This window comes from Haliotis asinina, chromosome 16 (assembly GCF_037392515.1).
Source record: "Haliotis asinina isolate JCU_RB_2024 chromosome 16, JCU_Hal_asi_v2, whole genome shotgun sequence".
Taxonomy (NCBI): domain Eukaryota; kingdom Metazoa; phylum Mollusca; class Gastropoda; order Lepetellida; family Haliotidae; genus Haliotis; species Haliotis asinina.
Genome location: NC_090295.1, coordinates 20,854,997 through 20,875,319, shown reverse-complemented (window position 1 = coordinate 20,875,319; position 20,323 = coordinate 20,854,997). Strand labels below are relative to the sequence as shown.

The following is a 20,323-nucleotide window of genomic DNA, read 5'->3' as shown; positions in this document are numbered from 1 at the left end:
AGTCAATCGTCGATCATCCATCAACATATCGAGCACTCGCGTGATGTTTTCTGGAGTGGTTGCTGTTGAAGGCCTTCCTGAGCGTGGGTCATCATCAAGGCTTTGTCTGCCACGCTTAAATTCTGCAGCCCACTTCTTTACTGTGGAAAATGAAGGAGCATCATCCCCTAGAGTGGAGACCATGTCAACATGTATCTGTGTTGGGGACATCCCTTTCTTTTGCAAGTACTTGATGACTGCCCTGTATTCAGTTTTGTCCATTTCTGATGATTTCAGAGGGTAGGTTTACCAAAAGAACTGTAGTTGAGATAAAACTATTAGTACGTTTGTAGTTCTTGTGTCTATGATTCACTAAATGAATGTCCTCATTGGTGGCAAACACCTGTCTCTACCTGGTAGGGAAAAACCACTCAGACTGAGAACTTTTCAGCCAACCCTCGTACACTGCACGGACCTTCCTTAATGTACTTTTGTAATATGTGACATACATCATTTCGTACTTGACATTCTGATATATGCATAACAGGAAACGTCCATAATCGTTTTATGGCTCATCCAGATCTTCGGGCGTGTTAATATGTGTGCTGATGATTTACAGTTTTAACGTTACTTAATGCACGTCCTCTGGCGTTTTAACACTTGTGATGTTTTGAACTCTTGGAATTTCAACAGGATTTTTTTGTTGCTTCCTCGGGCGTTTTAACACTTCCACTGACATTTGTACCTTTTGGAATTCTAACGTGGTTTTGATGTTGCCTAAGGCGCTTTACAGTTTCTGATCACCCTTTCAATTGATGTGCCACCTCAACTACCTGATTAATATTCAAACTCAGCTTTCCATTTAATGTGCCCTCGGAGATGCCATTACTTTTCATCCTGGACTAATGCACCCACTCTCATGTATCTACTGGATGTTTAGGGTGTGTACGTTTTGTCATCAACTTGTATTAAACTTTTATATTTTTTTTTCAAATTTTAAAAGAAAAGAAATATGCATCAAATATTTTCTTCTTTTAAACTTTCTGACCCTTGAAGGTCTCGGGGTAGAATAGGCCTTCAGCAACCCATGTTTGGCATATAAGGCGATTATACTTGTCGTGAGAGGCGACTAACGGGATAGGGTGGTCAGATTACCTGACTTGGTTGACACATGTCATCGGTTCCCAGTTGCGCAGATCGATGCTCATGTTGTTGGTCACTGGATTGTCTGACCCAGACTCGATTATCTACATTCCGCCCCCATATAGCTGGAATATTGCTGAGTGCGGCGTAAAACTAAACTCACCCTCACCTTTTAAACTTTCTTTTAAATTGCCTTCTCGTTGACATGGAAGGAAAATTGTGTCTCGACAGGTTTTGCATAGAAAACATTAGCAGTTGTTATGCGTCAATATCGTTACTGTCACAAATGGCGTTTTGGTAGGGTGGCCATATTCAAAGTCCGCATGTTTTGCTGTAAAAGCAACGATGTAAAATCCAAATACACACATATTCAGATGGGAAGGTGGTCAGTGTTCTATTTACGGCGGTTATATAAAAAAAACTTTAGGGAAACGAATCCGGATTTGCTGGTTGAAGAAAGGACGAATTCATCACTAAATTATCTGAATTCTCTAGTGGGTAAGAACGACATAGGATGCGACTGTAAATGATTTGGAGACAGAGTTGAACATGACACTAACTGCAAATGCGAAAACTTTATTCTCAGTTCCAAACAATTCTTTCGTTGTTCGACGATGGCGTTTCCAACTTCCTGTTACAAGGTAAGACACGTGCAACGTCTTTAGACACGTAGGATACTGTACATGGTGTTGACACCAGTCTTCGAACTCTGAGAAAGAAAGATGAAAAAGTATATATTTATTGCTACATTCAGATAGAACAGATTTAATATAATTACATACTGACCAATGGCGATCAGAGACGACAGGATATGATTCTTTGCTGATTTGACATTGTAGATCGGCGAGGTAGCGTAGTGGTTCATGCGTTCGTTCGACACGCTGAACACCCGGGTTCTGTTGCCCATATGGGTACAATATGTGAAGCCCATATCTGGTTATCCGCCGTGATATTGCTGGAGTATTGCTAAAAGCGGCGTAAAACTAAACTCACTGTGGTGAGACATAGTCCTGCAGATGTGTGGATGTGTGGGGTGCAAGGTTCTAGCAGAACCTCCCATCTTTTTGCTACAAGTTAGTTGGTTGTTTAAAGTCGACTCAGCAATATTTCAGCTATATGACGAAGGTCTGTAAATAATCGAGCCAGGACCAGGCAATCCAGTGATCAACAGCATGAGCATCGATCTACGCAAATGGTATACGACGACATATGCGTGTCAACCAAGTCGATGGCCCCGACCACCAAATCCCATTAGTAGCATCTTGCAACAAGCATGGTTTGGTGAAGACCAATTTTAACGCTGATATTTACGGGCCTTTGCACAAAATGACAGTTCTGGGATGCAGATGAGCGTTAACGTGACCCTTTTGCAGCATAATGGGGGATCCGAGGATGGGTATGTAAGTGGTATGTAAGCATACACGTTACTATTACTCTAAATCACTCTGATGCAGTTGGGCGTGACTCTCACCTTACTACGACCCGTGAACGTCCATGGTAGAACAGGCCTTCAGTAGCCCATGCTTGCCATAAAAGGCGACTATGTTTGTCGTAAGAGGCGACTAACGGGATCGGGTGGTCAGACTACCTGACTTGGTTGACACACGTCATCGGTTCCCAAATGTGCAGATCGATGCACATGATGTTGATCCCTGGATTGTCTGGTCGATTATCTACATTCCGCCGCCATATAGCTAGAATATTGCTGGGTGCGGCGTAAAACTAAACTCACTCATTCACTCAGTCACGCTGATGCAGTTAGGCGTGACTCTCACCTTTCTACAGTAGGATGGAGGGTCGAAGACGGAGTTGTCCCTGATGCCAGGGAAGACGTTGTTGTAGCCCAAAGTGTACAAATAGTTGTCTGAAAAGAATAGCACACAGATATATCTCCTATAAACTTTCTTCTGAAACTCAGACACAATCTGACGTTTCAAATGTACAATATCTCCGACACAATCTTAACCTTTCCATGTATACGATCCCAAGTACAATCAGGCCCTTCACATGCGCAATGAGCCCGGCACAATCTTTATGCTGTCCACTTACACATCTGAACCTAGAATCTTCATCTCCCAGTGCAGACCTATCCTGATACAATCTGAACCTCCAAACACAAACTTACCACGGTACAATCTGATTCTCCCAACTCCGGTACAGACTGAATCACAAAATGTTCCCTATCCCAACTACAATCTAAACCTTCAAATGCACAATAGTCACGATATAATCTGAACGCTCTGAGGCAAACTTACTTCCGGGACGGAGGATAGTCGTTGTACTGACGATTGGCACGCAATCCCGGCGGGTGACAATGGCAACAGTGTTCTGAAACTCGTTTCTCGTGTCATTGAACTGGAAAGCTAGGGCAGAAAGACTGTCAGTGCCAAGGCCGTAAAAGAGAGGACCCAACTCGGCAGCGCCACCTAAGAAGAAATTGATCAATGTAGTTACATTTATTATGACAAATGAGTTGTCTACCTTTTCGGTACAGGATAGACGTATAACTGATCTTTCAATAAACAAGTAGTAAGCTTTTATTGTCAGTTACCTTGATAAATCAAGCGAAAGGGCCCAGCCCATGTTAAGATTGATTTGACAAGCCTTAGTTCTGAAATTAAGGATTGTTCTGGTATTCTCTTGGACTTAATTTCGTTCTTATTTTTGAAGCACATGTTAAAAAATATGACCAGGACTATATTAGTTTTCACTTCTGACAAGGAGCGTGTGTGGCTTTGCGCTTCTTTTAGTATATTCTAGCATTATCACGACAGGGGACACAAGATATGAAATACTGTTCCCATGTGCAGAATGGAGCCTACATCTTCAGCTTGACGAGCGAACGCTTTAACAACTCGGCTACCCTACCCCAGATGTCAAGGGTCCTGTGCTGACTGAAATGGTGTTCATTGATGTGCAAAATCCAATCATTCACTCATGTAATCTTACAAAGTTACAATGTAATGGTTGTTTAAAGTCTCACTCGGAATGCAGTTGGCAGGGAATGCCCCGGTCACAGAGAATGCCTCACAAGTTTGCTGAGTGGGGTTGATGCGGAAACCAGTCCCCTGCAATCAATCAATGAAAAAGTATTTGCGAGCAGCTACCAACAAACTCAGAGGTACAGACACACCTACATATAGGATAGATATTCATGCACACACACAGACGCACACACGCAAGCACCCACACTCATTACGGTAACAGCATATTGTACAGCCTGAATGACGACTGAACTGAATTTTATATGTACACTCAGAGATACACACCATTACAACAACAAACACACCCATACAGATAGATGTAAAACATCCTTGTAAAACATTCACCTCTCTCTCTCTCGCTCTGTCTCTCTCTCACACGCACACGCACGCGCGCTCATGCACGCACGCACTTGGGAAACAACATATTGAAGGACAGGAGACACCGCATGCGTTTTTGCCTTTCCAGACGTACTCATTCGCTGCTTTACAAAATGTTTCTTTACCTGGCGGTAGTCCCAGATTTCCTTGTAGGAGCTGACAGAATTAGTGAAGTTGCTGCTGAGGGCGTACCTCTGGTTGAGGGCATCATATGAATAGAATTGCAGACCCTGAGCAGAGAAGACACAACTAGACATGAGTAGGTATGATCAGAAACGACAGCTGTTCAGGGCCGACTCAGGTATAACGCATCTATGACGGCGGTATCTATACAATCCATTATGGACAAGACCATCGTTGGTAGGGCTGGGGACGGGTGTAATTTTTGTAATCCACCCCTTATTACCCTACCCTAACCGGATACCCGTTATGTTAATTCCTGACATCAAATTTGTAATAAAATACTTTTAGATCGGAGGCTACAAGTTCGAGTATTTCAATATCTTAACGATACAGTATATTCAAAACAGGTGACGGTAAATTATGCCTAAATCTTCAAAGACAATATTATTATGCAACCGCTTAATCATGAAAAAATAACATAAGACATTGTTTTTTTTCTGTTGGTCACATGTTCATAATGGGTCCGGGTACTGAGACAGGTACCCAGGTCAAGCTTATAACCTACCTGGTTAACCGCCCCAACCCTAATGCTTGGATAACCAGCGCTAGAACTGCTATGACTTAGCACTTGCATTTCATTGTCATTCCGCGAGCTTGTATGAAGCCCATTATCCCCTGCACGTAATGTAACTGGATATGTATGTGTGTCTTTCTGTGTATGTTGTTTCTCATTTAAGAAAGTTTTCGAAAAATAATGCTTTTATCTTTCTGAAGTGAATAAAAATAGATGTACAGTGGAAGCTGTCTAAACTGGCGCTCATTGGGACTGAAGATATAATCCGGTTCGGACAATGTGCCGGATTGTAGAGCTGATAAGAAATATCCATGCACAATGTGACTAGGAGTTTATGCCAGATGGACAGATAATATAGTCCATTGTATTAAAACACAAATGATTCAGCTCGTAGAGATAGGAATCAAAACTACCACCTGATTGGCCGTTCCAATACATTGTCTTTTACTACAAATATAATCTGCAAGGGATTATATTTAACTCAGTCAATCCTTTCAGAGTGGAACAGATAAAGCAAACATTGCCCAAGACATGATTTGATGAAACCAACGGGCGCCCGTAACTCCAGAACAAAAGCAGGACACGGCTGCAACTGTAGTGAGGTAGCCTAGTGGTTAACGCGTTCGCTCTTCACGCCGAAGACCCGGTTTCGATCTCCTACACGGGTACATTGTGTAAAATCATTTCGAGCGTCCCACCCCTTAGTATTGCTGTAAGAATGCGAACAACGGCGTTGAACCATACTCACTCACTCACTCACTCACTCATTCACTCACTCATGATGACATCAAGAGTATCCTCGAGAAAGGTAAGTTTAGTTTTACGCCGCACTTTCAGCATTATTATAGCTGTGTGGCGGCAGTCTGTAAATACTTGAGTCTGGATCAGACACCCCAGCTAAGCATCGATCTACACAACGGGGAACCGATGACCAACGGTCAACCAAGTCGGCGGGCCTGACCATCCGACCTGCACGTCACCTCTTCCGACAAGCATAGTTGTCTTTCATGGCAAGCATGAGTTGCTGAAGACCTATTCTACCATGGGTCTTCACGGGTCATATATACACAATGATAATTATGAAAGACTCAACAGGAAGTAACAGTTCGATCCAACCGCGAAATTAACATATGCACGTTCGACACAACGAGATTCGAATATCACCGAAAAGCCGGAGTACATTCTATATGAAATAATATAACTGTTGTCAGAAAACATCATACGTCAAACATTTTGAATTCCTAAGTGTCATATTTAGACGGAGTCTGCCAAAGTATCTTTGTTTATTCATATGATTCAGTTTATGTTAAATTATTTTTCTGTTTACATTTTCTTGCCATAGAGCTATGTCCTGACAGTGGTAACTGACTACCGAGTGATCCTTACTAGAGGAAACTACCGAGGTATTTTTTCTATTCATGGCATAAGTGGAATGACAAATATTTTGTCACTGAAACAAAACATTGACACCGAGAAGTGAACAAGCAAGTTTTTGTTTGAAAAGTATAGTAATCTCATCTAACAGTTAAGTCCCGTCGATGATACTGTTACTTAATATTAAGTCAATATGTAAAGAAGTACTTACACGCTCTCCACCTGAGTTGTCGACAATGGTGAAGTCTTTGAATCCTTCCCATTGCTGCGGAGCACAGCAGATAGAGCCAAGAGCAACTGTCGCCAGACTGGCGAGTAGAACTGCCTGCAGCATCATGTTGAGGGGTCGTCAAGTCTTCAGTCAACCTTTACACGAGAAGCCTTCTGTCGCCGAGTCGTGGACAGGGAGAATACGGGCTCCTTTTTATGTGCACTGTCCACCATCATTCAAGGTCATCCGGCGTCTAGATGACCTAGATGGCGTCTGAAGCTTTAATTTATTACCATGTTATGTGATGCCTGACCAAAAACTATTTCGCAGACTGGTGTAAAATAATGGGCTCTTTAAATGACCAAGGTTTATTCACCGCCCCCATACGCGCTCCGCTTGACATGTAAAACTGCTATTTTAAGAGAAATGTGTATGTTTCCATCTAGACACAATTAGATGTGACATGACAACAAGAAATGCCATTTTGGTCTTGGAAGATATTATACAATCAGAACATCATGACTCAAGCCACATAAATTAAAGGAAAAGTAAAAAGTAACCTGTAGGTGAGGTGAGGTGAAAACGGGTTTTCAATCATATGACCACTTGCATATTTGTGTATGTGTGGCTGGTTGTACTAGCCCAGACTTAAGCTAGTTTGATAGTGCTAGTCCTTGTTGTTCCCATTAATGCCGAGCGCCAGGCCAGGTCCAACAAGTAAGATGTTTTAATGTTGTTTTTGGGGGGTTGTTTTTAGATATAACGCGACCCTCCGTTCTCCATAAGAACGCGTTAACCACAGCACCAAGGAGGCGTGTAGCATACATTCGAACGTACACCAGAAAAATTACGTACACCATTATCAAATTATAAAATGAAACGATGACATAGGTCCATCAGTTAGGGGCGAACTATGATAAATATGCTGACCTCTAACAGCGATATATTCAAGTTCACCTTCTGTATGATGATACGTGTGATAATGTTGATTTAAGTTTTTTTATCACAAGTACGGCATGTTTAGGGCATATTTACAGGTACAGTTTGTGCACATACAACATGCTGGTATTTAATCTGCATAGTTTTGAAAGTTCTGAAAGTTCAATCATTATTCTGCCGCTGTGGTACGAGGAGCATTATCAGATGGCCAGAGATGGCAAATTATCGGTTCGCATAATCCCGGTAAATCAATGTCCACAACACAGAGAAACCATCGTCGACATTCTGAACTACCCAGCATGACGTCAGACAAAGTCCTGCTCAGGGTCACGTAGTCTTTCCCACAGTCCCTGTACCTCATTATTTTCCCTACTTTCTAACCTTTTCTGCATTGTTAAATTCCTAGAGCACAAAATGAAACAAGCCTAGATTTCCCCAGGTTAAATATCACAAATTACTGGAGCTCATTTCCAATTTTAATGGGTCACTATCGTTACAGGTTACAATGTTATTGGTTACTGTCCAAATTATATATATTCAGGAACTAAGTGTCAGTCTAAGGTTCACTCGACGACAGCAATTCGCTAAAAGCGAATGTTCTGAAGCACCATTCGTTACGATTTCGCAAGGTCGCCTCAGGAGAGCCGGGCACAACCTTAGATGATCATCAAACGCCCTCCATTGAGCGATCACTAGTCCAGTCAAAATGTGACGAAACCTCAAAAGAATTGGTACAGAAATAGTTTGAGTGTTTTCGGCAAGTTTAAGTAACAACCAATGAGCACTAAACACTTTTTTGGTAAAAAAATGAAAACTAAGTATCAGTGTGCAGTTATTAAAATACAAAATTCCACAGCAAATGTACACAATTTCATTGCATACAATGTCTGAAGTACCGTTTGACTGACATTCAACGACACGTGGTGTCATAGTCTGAACGTTTACATGAATCAACGGGGCCGTTTGTTTCTGCAAAATGTCATCAAATGTTGTATCAATGGCGTGAGCACTACTGGCTTCAATACACGCCAAAACATGTATACGGATCCATGGCATGCTGCTAGGCGCAATCAGTTGCCATTCTTGTAGAAAACATTGTTCGAGTTGTAGAGAGGTGGTGCTGGCAGTCTTCTGATTTGTCGATTCAGTTAGTCACATGGAAGTCCTTTATTAGTCTTACTGTATGAGGCTTTGAGTTACTGTGTTGGAACACCATGCTAAGGGGTCATTGCAGGATACATGGCGACATTATATTCTGAGATCGCTTATCGACCGCTTTAGATATTGGTTACTCTTTCTCTCTCTCTCTCTCTCTCTCTCTCTCTCTCTCTCTCTCTCTGTTTTACTGTCTCGGTGTCCCCCTCTCACTGTCTGTCTTTCTGTCTGCCTCTCGCTCTATCTGTCTCACTGTCTGCCTCTCTGTCTCACTGTCTGTCTCTCTCTAAATCTCTCTTTTTCTCTCTCTGTCTCCCTCTTTCTCGGCCTCTCTCTCTCTCTCTCTCTCTCTCTCTCACTCACTCTCTCGTCGAAAAGTCGTCGTTTACGTTTATAACATGGAATGAATTTTAAACTCATTTATCATAGATTGATCATAAGCTTAGTAGCATGCTTAAGCAGGCTGAGTGAACTACGAAGAATATTTGGTCTGACACATTAAAGCTGATGTTTACGAATGTCGGTACTTCTACACAGCGATTGTAATTACAAACGTTCTAACTGTATTCTCCGGTTCATCGATCACTTGTTTGTCTGGTTTGTTTACAAACCGACCTCAAATGGCAGGCGTTCTGATGTAGAGCGTCAAGCAAACGCTTTTATTTTAGGCACATTTTTTTGCGCACGGTGACTGCAGGGCGGGACAAGCTTATAATTACTCATTTCGCGAACACCTGGTGTCATCACTGAATTTCCTCGATACGTTCATATACTGTACGTGTGTGAGATGGCTCAGGGTGGTTTTAAAACTTCATTTTGATTATTGTGTGTAATATTTGGCGATGCTTAGTTCTTTTTTAGCACTAGCGTATATGCAGGCTGAAGTAGAGAGGCGAACAGGTTAATGTGCGTGTACAGAGTTCCTCAACCCGTCACACATCTGTGTCGTCACATTGTCTCGTTATTCGGGTAAGGGGCACTCACATTGTACTTGGAGTATCGTAGATAACAAATAACCTTGACTCCGATTTATAAATGAGTACTAAAACCGCCCCTTGTCACTTATGTTATTTTAGTGCCTTATTACCATTTATTATTATGACGAAATTTCTGTTACAAGTAAAAATATGCAAGGAACCAGCGGTTGCCTTGTCTACATCTTATTTGGTTTTGAAACAAGGGCGAAAAGTCGTCGTTTACGCTTATAACATGGAATGACTTTTAAACTCATTTATCATAGAATGATCATAAGCTAAGTAGCATGCTTAAGCAGGCTGAGTGAACTACAAAGAATGTTTGATCTGACACATTAAAGCTGATGTTTACCAAAGTCTGTACTTCTACACAGCGATTGTAATTACAAATGTTCTAACTGTATTCTCCGGTTAATCGATCACTAGTTTGTCTGGTTTGTTTACAAACCGACCTCAAATGGCAGGCGTTCTGATGTAGAGCGTCAAGCAAACGCTTTTATTTTAGGCACATTTTTTGCGCACGGTGACTGCAGGGCGGGACAAGCTTATAATTACTCATTTCGCGAACACCTGGTGTCATCACTGAATTTTTGCGATACGTTCATATACCTTTCACACATTTTTCCTTTACACCAAACGGAATATGTTTCTGAAGATAGTCAGTCAATAATGGGTATTCGTTTGCAGTAACCTTCTATACTTATCTGAATGTTTATTTTCAGAGGATTAAAATGCAAACAAATTCGGTCGTGTGTCCAAATAAATTTAAAATGTAATGACAACCATGATAGATTAGTTAGCGGGTATCAGTTTTTCACAGGTATCCACGCATGTCAAAGAGAGCAGGTATCAGTGTTTTCACAGATATCCTCGCATGTCTAGTAGAGCGTGTACCAGTTCTCACGGAATTCCTCGCATGTCAAACAGAGCGGGTGTCAGTTAGGTCCAGGTGTCGTCACACACCCCACAGAGTGGGTATAATTTTTTTCACAGCTATCCTTACCGAGCGTATCAACTGGTATTAAGTAGAGTGGGTATTAGTAGAGTGGGTATTAGTTGGTCAGGACTTTCAACTTCCACGAACAAGCATCCGTGAAGGTCCTGGTAAGAATACCTACCTTCAGTAACTCATGCTTGTAATAGGCGACTAACTGGATCGGATGGCCGGGCTTGCTGAATTGACTGACACGTCACCGTATCCCAATTGTGTAGATCGATACTCAGCTGTTGATCACTGGGTTGTCTGGTCCAGACTCGATTATCCACAGATCGCCGCCACATAGTTTTAATATTGCTGAGTGCGGCGTAAAATTAAACGCGCTCACTCTACGAAAGGAATATACAGATCTCTACCCGAGTCATGCTCCCTCTTTTGAGCAACCTAATGTGATCACTGTTTCGTTTTAAGACGTGAACGTCCAATGTTATGCTCTTTAAACTTGAAAAAAGGTCCTGAATCGAGTCTACATGAATACGGATAATCGTGTCGGTATTTTATGAACATATTTTGCAAGAACTGACAGTAATAGATATACTTGTGTACTTCCGTATCACGCAGGATTTCACAACGAGTTTGTGTGAGTGCGTGCGTGTGTACAATGGTGTACCTTTTGAAGAACATATGAATACTTTATTGGCAGTCAGTGGAGTACCTTTTGAAGAACATATGAATACTTTATTGGCAGTCACTGGAGTACCTTTTGAAGAACATATAAATACTTTATTGGAATAAATCAGTTATCAAATGATTAGAATAGAACAGACTCTTTCCACACCCATAAGAAATATTTGCTAAAGGCAGATTATGAAATTAAAACTAATGTTATACGATACTTGAGCTTGTATTCCATGAATATGACACTTTTTACATCGTGAGATGCATAGCGCAACAAAAATCAACTCAATGGCAAAGGGTCAGTTTGCACAGTCACAGAGCCAATTGCAGAGCGGTAGCCAACCTCCGTGTGGACGCACTCTGCAGTGATGCCTGTGGTATTACTTTAATCTCCTGGTTCAGATATATGAACAGTTGGTCAGCGTTCACTGGCAAAGGATAATTCTGCCAGATACGCCAATTAAGGATGCCTCAGACATGCTCTATGAGAGCAAACTCTGGAGAATATACTGTCCACTGGTTCCTCGTAACGCTTCTTTGACTGGGAAAGATTGTAGCCACTTGTGCCTGATGTGGCATGATGACAAAATGGCAAGTGGACCAAGAATCTCGCCCCTGTACCGTGACCTACTTAAGTTGCCACGAATACTGTACAGAGGCGTCCAGTAAAGAAGAATAAAAGTTCACATCATGAAAACGTTCGTCTCGCATTCTGAACAGACTGTATTGGGACTCATCGGAAAACAAAACCTTTGACCACATTTGACGTCAGTTATGGGTGTTGGCGTCATACACACGGTTACGAATGGACTGGGCACTGCTACTGACATTCGTGGCATGGCTAAACTGCAGGCGAATAGCATTTGCTGTGACGAATCTCTGTCGCAAAACTGACGCAATGACGTAGCCTCGTCACCACGTGACGTTGAAAGGGTCTTCCTGAACTTAGTCTGTCCAGCACCCTTCCTGTCGTCTGAAACCCTTCAAAAGGTCGACGTCGAGCAACCTCACAAAACGAAACGCCATCTTGAAGTCACCCACACGCCCTTGATCGTTCAAATCCACTCAACGGCTATCGCGTTGTGCACTGGCAAAATCATCAATGGCTGTTGCAAAGTGACAAAAAATCTTTTTACCTACCAACGTGCTTCACGGGGATCATGTGATGCACCTGTAGGGTGTTCTGTGTTCCCATCCAAGCTATGGGTTATGATCTCAACAATGATCATATTGTGAAAATAAGGGAATTGCATTGTACATCATTTTTGTTCGATACAGCAAATTTGGAAATTTCCTCCACATGTCAACCGAAAACTTTTTACAAGCTTTACTGATAACTTGCCATGTTCAAGAATAGCACATCAACACGCCAGGAACACCCGTCTGTTGTTACTGGGAACGCTTCTCAATAGTTTAGTGCAACTAGTGCAACTATCAGTCAGGACGTCAATGAAAAGTTACTTCAATTCCATGAACTGCAAATCGTGATACCTATTTCCAAGAATGTTCCAGAACGTAATGGAATCTTTTCATACATAAAGGGACCAACTCTTGACTTAAATTACTTTCCACATTACATAATGGCATGACGTTTACAATCAATGTTGTGAATGGTTATCCAGTGTTGCAGCTAGTTGCTACAATTCACAAGTTTTGTATTAGTGAGTGAGGGAGAGAGTGAGTTTAGTTTTACGCCACACTCAGCAATATTCCAACTACATAGCGGCGGTCGAGTCTGGAATAATCGAGTCTGGGCCAGACAATCCAGTGATAAATAACAAGAGCATCGACCTATGCATATGGAATACGATGATACGTGTGAACCAAATGAGCGAGTTTAGGCACCCGACCCCCTTAGTCGCCTTCAAGGGTTATTGAAGATCAATTCCAACCCGAATCTTCCTGGGTCGTGTTATATCATATTGCCTCTGTATTTGTACAGCCATCGCTACCCTGAATGGTACCTTGAGGTCATTTGTGTAATATTTCTTGGCTGTATGTTTCACCCCTGCTTCAGATTTCTGCTTAAATTCATTGTATCAAATGAGAAATCGAAACCACGAACACCTTTTTTGATCCCCAAACTAGGTGCAATGTCAATGACGTGATATTGCTGGGATATTTCTAAGAGCGGTGTTTTCACTCGCCCCTTTCACCATGGTATAACCCACTTTGTCAGTTATTGTGTTAGTCAGTATGGTGCTAAACCGCCTTTAGAAATATTAGAAAAATTATCTCGGCATGGAACACGAGAATGAGGACTTAAACTTTATACTCGGGTACAAACTCAACATGAGTGGAAAAAGAGGATTGCTCCCACGTGTCTGCTGATTCAGTTATATCAACATAAGTTGATAAAGTTATTTTTACATTAATCAGCGATGTCTTTGATATCATGAGACAATAAGGGGAATTCTGTTTCTCGATGCGATGTCATGTCATTGTGACGTCATCAAGTTTATGGCGTCATAGCTTCGTCAGGGCATTTGACAAAAGCTGTTGCCAATACGAGACCGTTTGATCTCGCACAAGCTATATCTTCAGTGGAACGCAGTTGTAGATGATATAACCCTTTACCCATCAGCGTACAGCTTCACCACCCCCATTGGTCTGAGTCACCTCCTCACCCTTTGCTGAATGGATTCCGAGTTGATCCCCAACACCCGAGAACCCTGTGTAACCGTAAATGAGCAAGCCTTTCTAGATACATGTTTTACATTATCGTTGCCAATCATTGTCTACAAATTCAGCTAACAGAAACTAGAATATATACAAACTGATAAAATATCGATTATAGTAAACTTTGCACTATAACACAATCTTTCCGTGTTATATGGTGGCATAGAGCAGGAGTTCGAGTCCCGATTCAGTTGAAGTTAAGTCTCGACCTCGGAGACTCCTTGTATTGGTGACCGTGTTTGGCACCTTGACTCCTGACAGTTTCTAGGAGATCACTCCTGCTCCACAAGAAAGCATATGTAATACACGTGGCCTCACCCTAGGAAAGAGAGTTTGTCTCTTTTCATCCAACAGAAAATGGGTACCCGGCGGGATAAAGTCATGTGACATTCTAGTGCCTAACAGTCAGCTTGAGTTATTTGAGGTAATAAAAATCAGATTCTGATTAAGAGCCGTCAGCAATCACTTGGTGAGTGAGTTTGGTTTTACGCCGCTTTTAGCAATATTCCAGCCATATCACGGCGTGGGACACCAGAAAATGGGCCTCACACATTTTACCCATGTGGGGGCAATCACTTGGTGTTTGGCGATGACTTATTATACTATCACTGTATGCGCATAGGATGAGAGAGGAACGTGGTTAAATGTACATTTTGTGAGTGGTTCTGAAATATTCCCGAAGTGAATAGCTTCTTGGCAGCTTTGAAAAACGACTATGCCTATCATATTCATCATAGTTGTTAACTGTCCTTAAAATTACTCCGTGAAACGGTATGGTTGTAATCTAGAACTGAATGAATTTTACTTCAGAAGGGTGAATTAGCCTGCACCGAGTTCTTAACCCTGCCGCCTACCTCCTCCGTAACGTGTCCCATGAATCACAATAAAAGCACATGCCGTGTTGGAATCACACAAAATGATTCATTTTAGTATTATGGTGCGAAATTTGCTGAACTCAACTGAACTTTATTCATTCAGGCTGCAAACTGCAGCACAAGAGGTACATAAATAGTGTTTATATTTATGTAACATAAAAGTTACAAACGGTAAGATAGGCGCAATGTACATTGAGAGAAGTTACATATTAAGTTATTAAAGATATTTCTTAAACAGAGCCAAATTTATTTTGCAAAAATTGAAAGTTTTCTTAATTTTCCCAGCCTATAGGATATTCATTTCATATACATTTTGTCTAAGATAATAATACTTCACTGTATATTTTTTTCTTTCTAATATCGGACATGTAAATAAATTAAACGAAATTCATTACCAGTATCATTTAGGCTACACAAAGTACAGTTTTTGTCATTTACTGGGATTCGTCTCCATCTACTGCCTCGACTGGAAGGAAATGATTCAATGTTTGAAATTTTAACAAATTATTACAGTGCAGAAAATTGAGGTATGGTTCAAATTTGAGAGATTGACTTTTGTAAATGCTATAAGTGGTTGCTTTGGACGATGTTTCAATTGTTGACATCAATGCTTGCTGATAAATATCATTTATATTACTTTTGATAACAGTTTTAAGCCAAGATACACTTTCAAAAGTTTGGATGTCCAAAATCGTCAAAAATTCTCTCCAGATACATCACCCATTTATGTTCACATTTGCCAAACATATAATCGATTAATATTAATCTATACATTAAGAAGCACAATTTTGTCAATCTTCCGAGTTTAGCCCCAAACAATACCATTCATCTATTAACAACATTTACAAGTGGGAATCAATCAAACTTACAATATACATGTACCATAAAGTTAGCTATACTTTTCCTGTGTGCTACTACATATTTGAGAAAGCGTAGAGGTATTTTCAATACCCCAGACCTCACATCCAAATAAAAGAATCGGGGTGACCATACAATCAAACAGTTTCAAATGAAAGTCGATTGAAAGTTTAAGCTCTCTACCATGACTTAACACGAAAAACATTGCTTTTGTTGCCTTTTGCACCGGTGTACGTTTGATTTTAGTAAATTTACTATTCTTTTGAAGTGTGATGCCAAGATAGGGATAATAATCTACATTATCCAGGATAGCATATCCAGTACTGAAACTTCCTTTTCATAAATTTTGAGATCCAATGAAAATAAAAAAATTGGACGTCGACGTGTTAATTTACGACAAGCAAAGGTTATTGAAGATCATTTCCAACCCGAATCTTCCTGGGTCGTGTTATATCATATTGCCTCTGTATTTGTAGCCATCGCTACCCTGAATGGTACCTTGAGGTCATTTGTGTAATATTTCTTGGCTGTGTTTTTCACCCCTGCTTCAGATTTCTGCTTAAACTGATTGTTTCAAATTAGAAATCGAATCCACGAACACCTTTTTTGATCCCACAACTAGGTGCAATGTCAGTGACGTGATATTGCTGGGATATTTCTATCTAGCGTATCTAAACGATTGTGGTAATCACCGGGTTTTTAGTTGTAAACCACTGCATGAGTCTGAAGCTAAAGCATCGTCAAGATCATTAAGAAATAATGAAAACATGAGGGAGACATGTTTCCTCCTTAGTGGACACCTTTTTTACATAAAAAAAACAAACACGATTTTAAATTTTGTTGCAAGTTAAAAATGACCTTAATGTATTTGCCAGATATGTTGTTTTGTAAAAGTTTTTTTTTCCAGAACCCTGATCTCCAAACAGCATCTTAATAGCTCCGAAAGGTGAAATAAACTGAAAATATGGTCTTCTGGTGAATATCCTTTCCTGAAACCAACCTGAGCTTCAGAAAGAATTTCGTTTGAGTCGATGAATATATACTGAACATCATTGAAAACGCACCACCCCTAAAATTGTGGATTTCTAAGAGCAGAAGTGAGCAATCTATGTAAATTTTACATATTTGTGTAGACCAATGTTTGATAAAGAAAAGAAGCAAAAAACAATCAAGCAAAACAGTGAAGATTTAATGCAGCTGACAATGAAATAAAGATGGGGTCAAAATGGAAAGTCAGTAGCGTGTATGACCCCCGTTAGCAGCAACACAAGCTGTGCAACGTCTCCTCATTGAACGGATAAGTCTCTGAATAAAGTCCTGAGGCACTGCATTCCACTCTTGCTGCAAGGCATTGTCGAGTTCCCCAAGGTTGTTGATCTGCGGACGACGTGCGAGGCGTTGGCCGATGTAATCCCACAAGTGTTCGATGGGTGACAAATCTGGTGACAATGCAGGCCAATGAAGTAGAGGAATGTTGTTGTTAGCCAGATACTGTATCGAAACACGTGCAGTGTGGGCTCGTGCATTGTCATGTTGAAATGTGTGCAGATCTTGATGCTGGTGAAAGAAGGGAACGACGTTGTTCTGAGGAATGTTGTCACGGTAGTAAACGGCATTCACTCTGCCACGACAAACAATCAGAGCGGTTCTGTAGTGATAACTTATCCCTCCCCACACCATAATGCTTCCTCCACCCCACCGATCGGTTTGCACAACACAATCCTGATGATAACGTTCACCCCGTCGACGCCATACCCGTAGACGCCCGTCAGCATTTCGCAAGTGAAAACGCGACTCGTCGGAGAACACCACACCATGCCAACGTCGTAACAACCACACACGATGCTGTTCAGCCCATTGTCGGCGTTCACGGCGATGCCTGTCAGTCAGGATGGGTCCAACGTAAGGGCGTCGACAACGTAACCCTGCCGCACGGAGACGGCGTCGGACGGTGGAAGCGCTGATCAAACCACGTCGACCCTGGACAGCGTTGGCGGTTCTGGCAGCGGGAAAGGTTCGATCCCGAATATGGCGCCATACAATGTCTCGATCTTGACGAGGGGTGGTAACACGTGCCTGACCTGGGCGTTGCCGGTCCCTGATGGTTCCTGTTTGTTGGTATCTGTTAGCAAGCCTCAGAATGGTCGAATGATGACACCCAAATCGTCGTGCAATGTTTCTGCTTGAAGCGCCGACCTGCAACATACCCAAGGCCTGTTCTCGTTCCTCTGGTGACAATCTTGGCATGGCGAAAAAACTTTACTTACGAAAGTACTGCGAAAATGAGAACGGTTTTGTGCCGAAGGTCATTTATACCCCTGAACAGCATGCTTTCTGCATGCAATTTGTGCCCTTCGTGTGTGATGTGCATGAATTTTGTTGTTTTCATGTGATGTGTTCGATGATGTGTTCGAACGATCCGTTTTTTACTGTAGAGCGTTATTTACGATCTAGTGTGTTATTATCAAAATTCCCACCATTAATTTTCCATTTCCAAAAGATTCTATTGCCTTATTTCAAAATTTACAGGTGGTGCGTTTTCAATGATGTTCAGTATATTTAATCGGCTATTTAAAATAGACGTGTAAAACAACTTAGTCGTGTTATTGGTCTATAATTTTCAGGGCCTTTTGGATCGCCTATATTTTTTCATAAATTAGTTTGATGATACAGGTAGCTACTTATCCGGGAAGATACCAGTGTCAAGTACAATGTTAAAATGTTTAACGTAAATATCAATTTTATCAATCGTAGAAGAGATATAATCTTTTACAACATAATCAATTCCAGAGGCTTTAATATTTTAAAGATTTTTAAAACATGATATTATTTTGTCACTAGTAATTCAGAGTTGAGTTGGGGGAGGTTATCATCATAATGATCTAATGGTGGTTCTTAATCTTGCGATTTAAAAAATGTTAAAAAGGAATCAATTTGTAGAGAATGTTCTGGACCCGTTTCTTCTTTGCATCATTTCAGTATATTTCAAAATGAAAGTGAATCATTTTTCCGAAATTGTGATAGTTTATTGGTTTAGTATGATCATTAAAACAATTTACAAGACATTTACTGGCATTTTGCAGTCGAGATTTATTCTGGGATGTTTTACAATATTGGCATATCCTTTTTGTTTCAAAGTATTTTCGCCGTGAAAGTTTACATTGTTGCCAAACCAGGGTTGATGGGTACGCTATTTTAAATAAATGTCGACGTGATTGTTTTGCACTTAAAGCTAAATAATGTGCTTTGTTCCATCTCCTGACCTCGGTAGCTTCAGTACATGCAATGGGAGTGGCATTTGTAATTTTACAACTAAAGGCTTTGAATGAAAGGATGCAGAAACTGGTGAATGAATTTCTGAAACTTGTGCACTTCAAAAAAACAGCTACGACGTAATCAACCAGTCTTTGCATGTGGCTCTACCGTAGACTCTACCTATCCCTTTATCCTCTCAAATCCGAATATGCTAATTGTTATTTTTACAAACATCAAGGAGATTATAAACATGTGAATTTACTCTACCCTACGCGAGTCCGTGTCAGCTTTTTTAATTGGGTATATTAAACTTTGTTGCCAAACACTCGGAGATGTGCTCTTATCAAACCAGTATTAACAAGAAGACACAGTCATCAATATCTCCCGCATTACCTCGAATTTCAGCCGAAGTCACACTTGTTGCCATGGAAACGCGAAAAATATTTCATTAAGAATACCCAAACTACCAAAAGGGACTAAGACCCCACCAGACCTATCTATGTGCCAAGTTTGGTGAAGAAATATTAAATGGTTTTAAAATTCTGCTCCGGAAAAGACAAATGTGCATGGACGGACGGACGGGTGCATTTTAATAACAGCAAGAAATGTGCAATAAAATACCAATGCAGTGTGAGTTTTTCAAATCCTCAGCTGGGATAAAGTCTAAGCCTAGTGCTTTGTCAAATATGGCATTTTTAATTGCAGCTAAAACCTCGCTACGTCTTACAGGAATATCCAGTTTACCTGAATCTACATCACTGTTATTAAAAAACCTGACTTGTTAGAGATAACATCAACTACCTGCTGCAGATGATTATTGCCAAAACGTTTACTTACACCGTCAGTATACAATTTACAGAAATCCGTCGTACACTTTTTCAAAACGGCAACCCTATCAGAGACAGTAACCCGTCTTCACCAACCTCCAATGAGGTAGGGGTATGTCTTTCATTGGCTATGCCTAATTTTATACCTTGCGGTGTGGTTGTGTATGCACGTGTCTCACTGCATTGGCGCATGTGTGTTTGTTGGTTGGGCGACTATGTCCGAAAGGCGAATACATATCAATCAGGATAAAACAACGTTTTGGTTATTGTAATCTGCCATTTGACAGTTTCATGTCAGTTTCCTCGGTGTTTTAAAACTTTCATTCCTGAGATCTTCATGTTTCTATGTTGACTTTATGACATGTTAAATGGCTATTATG

The 20,323-nt window shown here is 41.0% G+C and overlaps 1 protein-coding gene across 1 annotated transcript; it reads right to left on the bottom strand.

Moving 5' to 3' along the window:
* Positions 1-1,783: 1,783 nt before the first annotated feature.
* Positions 1,784-6,939, bottom strand: LOC137268693 (ependymin-related protein 1-like). Its single transcript, XM_067803295.1, has 6 exons — positions 6,767-6,939; positions 4,610-4,714; positions 4,106-4,190; positions 3,378-3,548; positions 2,898-2,986; positions 1,784-1,831 (listed from the first exon to the last, which is right to left on the bottom strand). The coding sequence occupies exons 1-6, from the start codon at positions 6,890-6,892 to the stop codon at positions 1,784-1,786; spliced, it is 624 nt and encodes a 207-aa protein (XP_067659396.1). The 5' UTR covers positions 6,893-6,939.
* Positions 6,940-20,323: the final 13,384 nt, after the last annotated feature.

Coding starts and splice junctions, on each gene's coding strand:
- LOC137268693 (XM_067803295.1), bottom strand. CDS start 6,892: ATGATGCTGCAGGCAGTTCTACTCGCCAGTCTGGCGACAGTTGCTCTT. Junction 4,715..6,766: donor ACAACTCAGGTGGAGAGCGT/GTAAGTACTTCT, acceptor TTCTCTGCTCAG/GGTCTGCAATTCTATTCATA. Junction 4,191..4,609: donor AAATCTGGGACTACCGCCAG/GTAAAGAAACAT, acceptor GATTGATTGCAG/GGGACTGGTTTCCGCATCAA.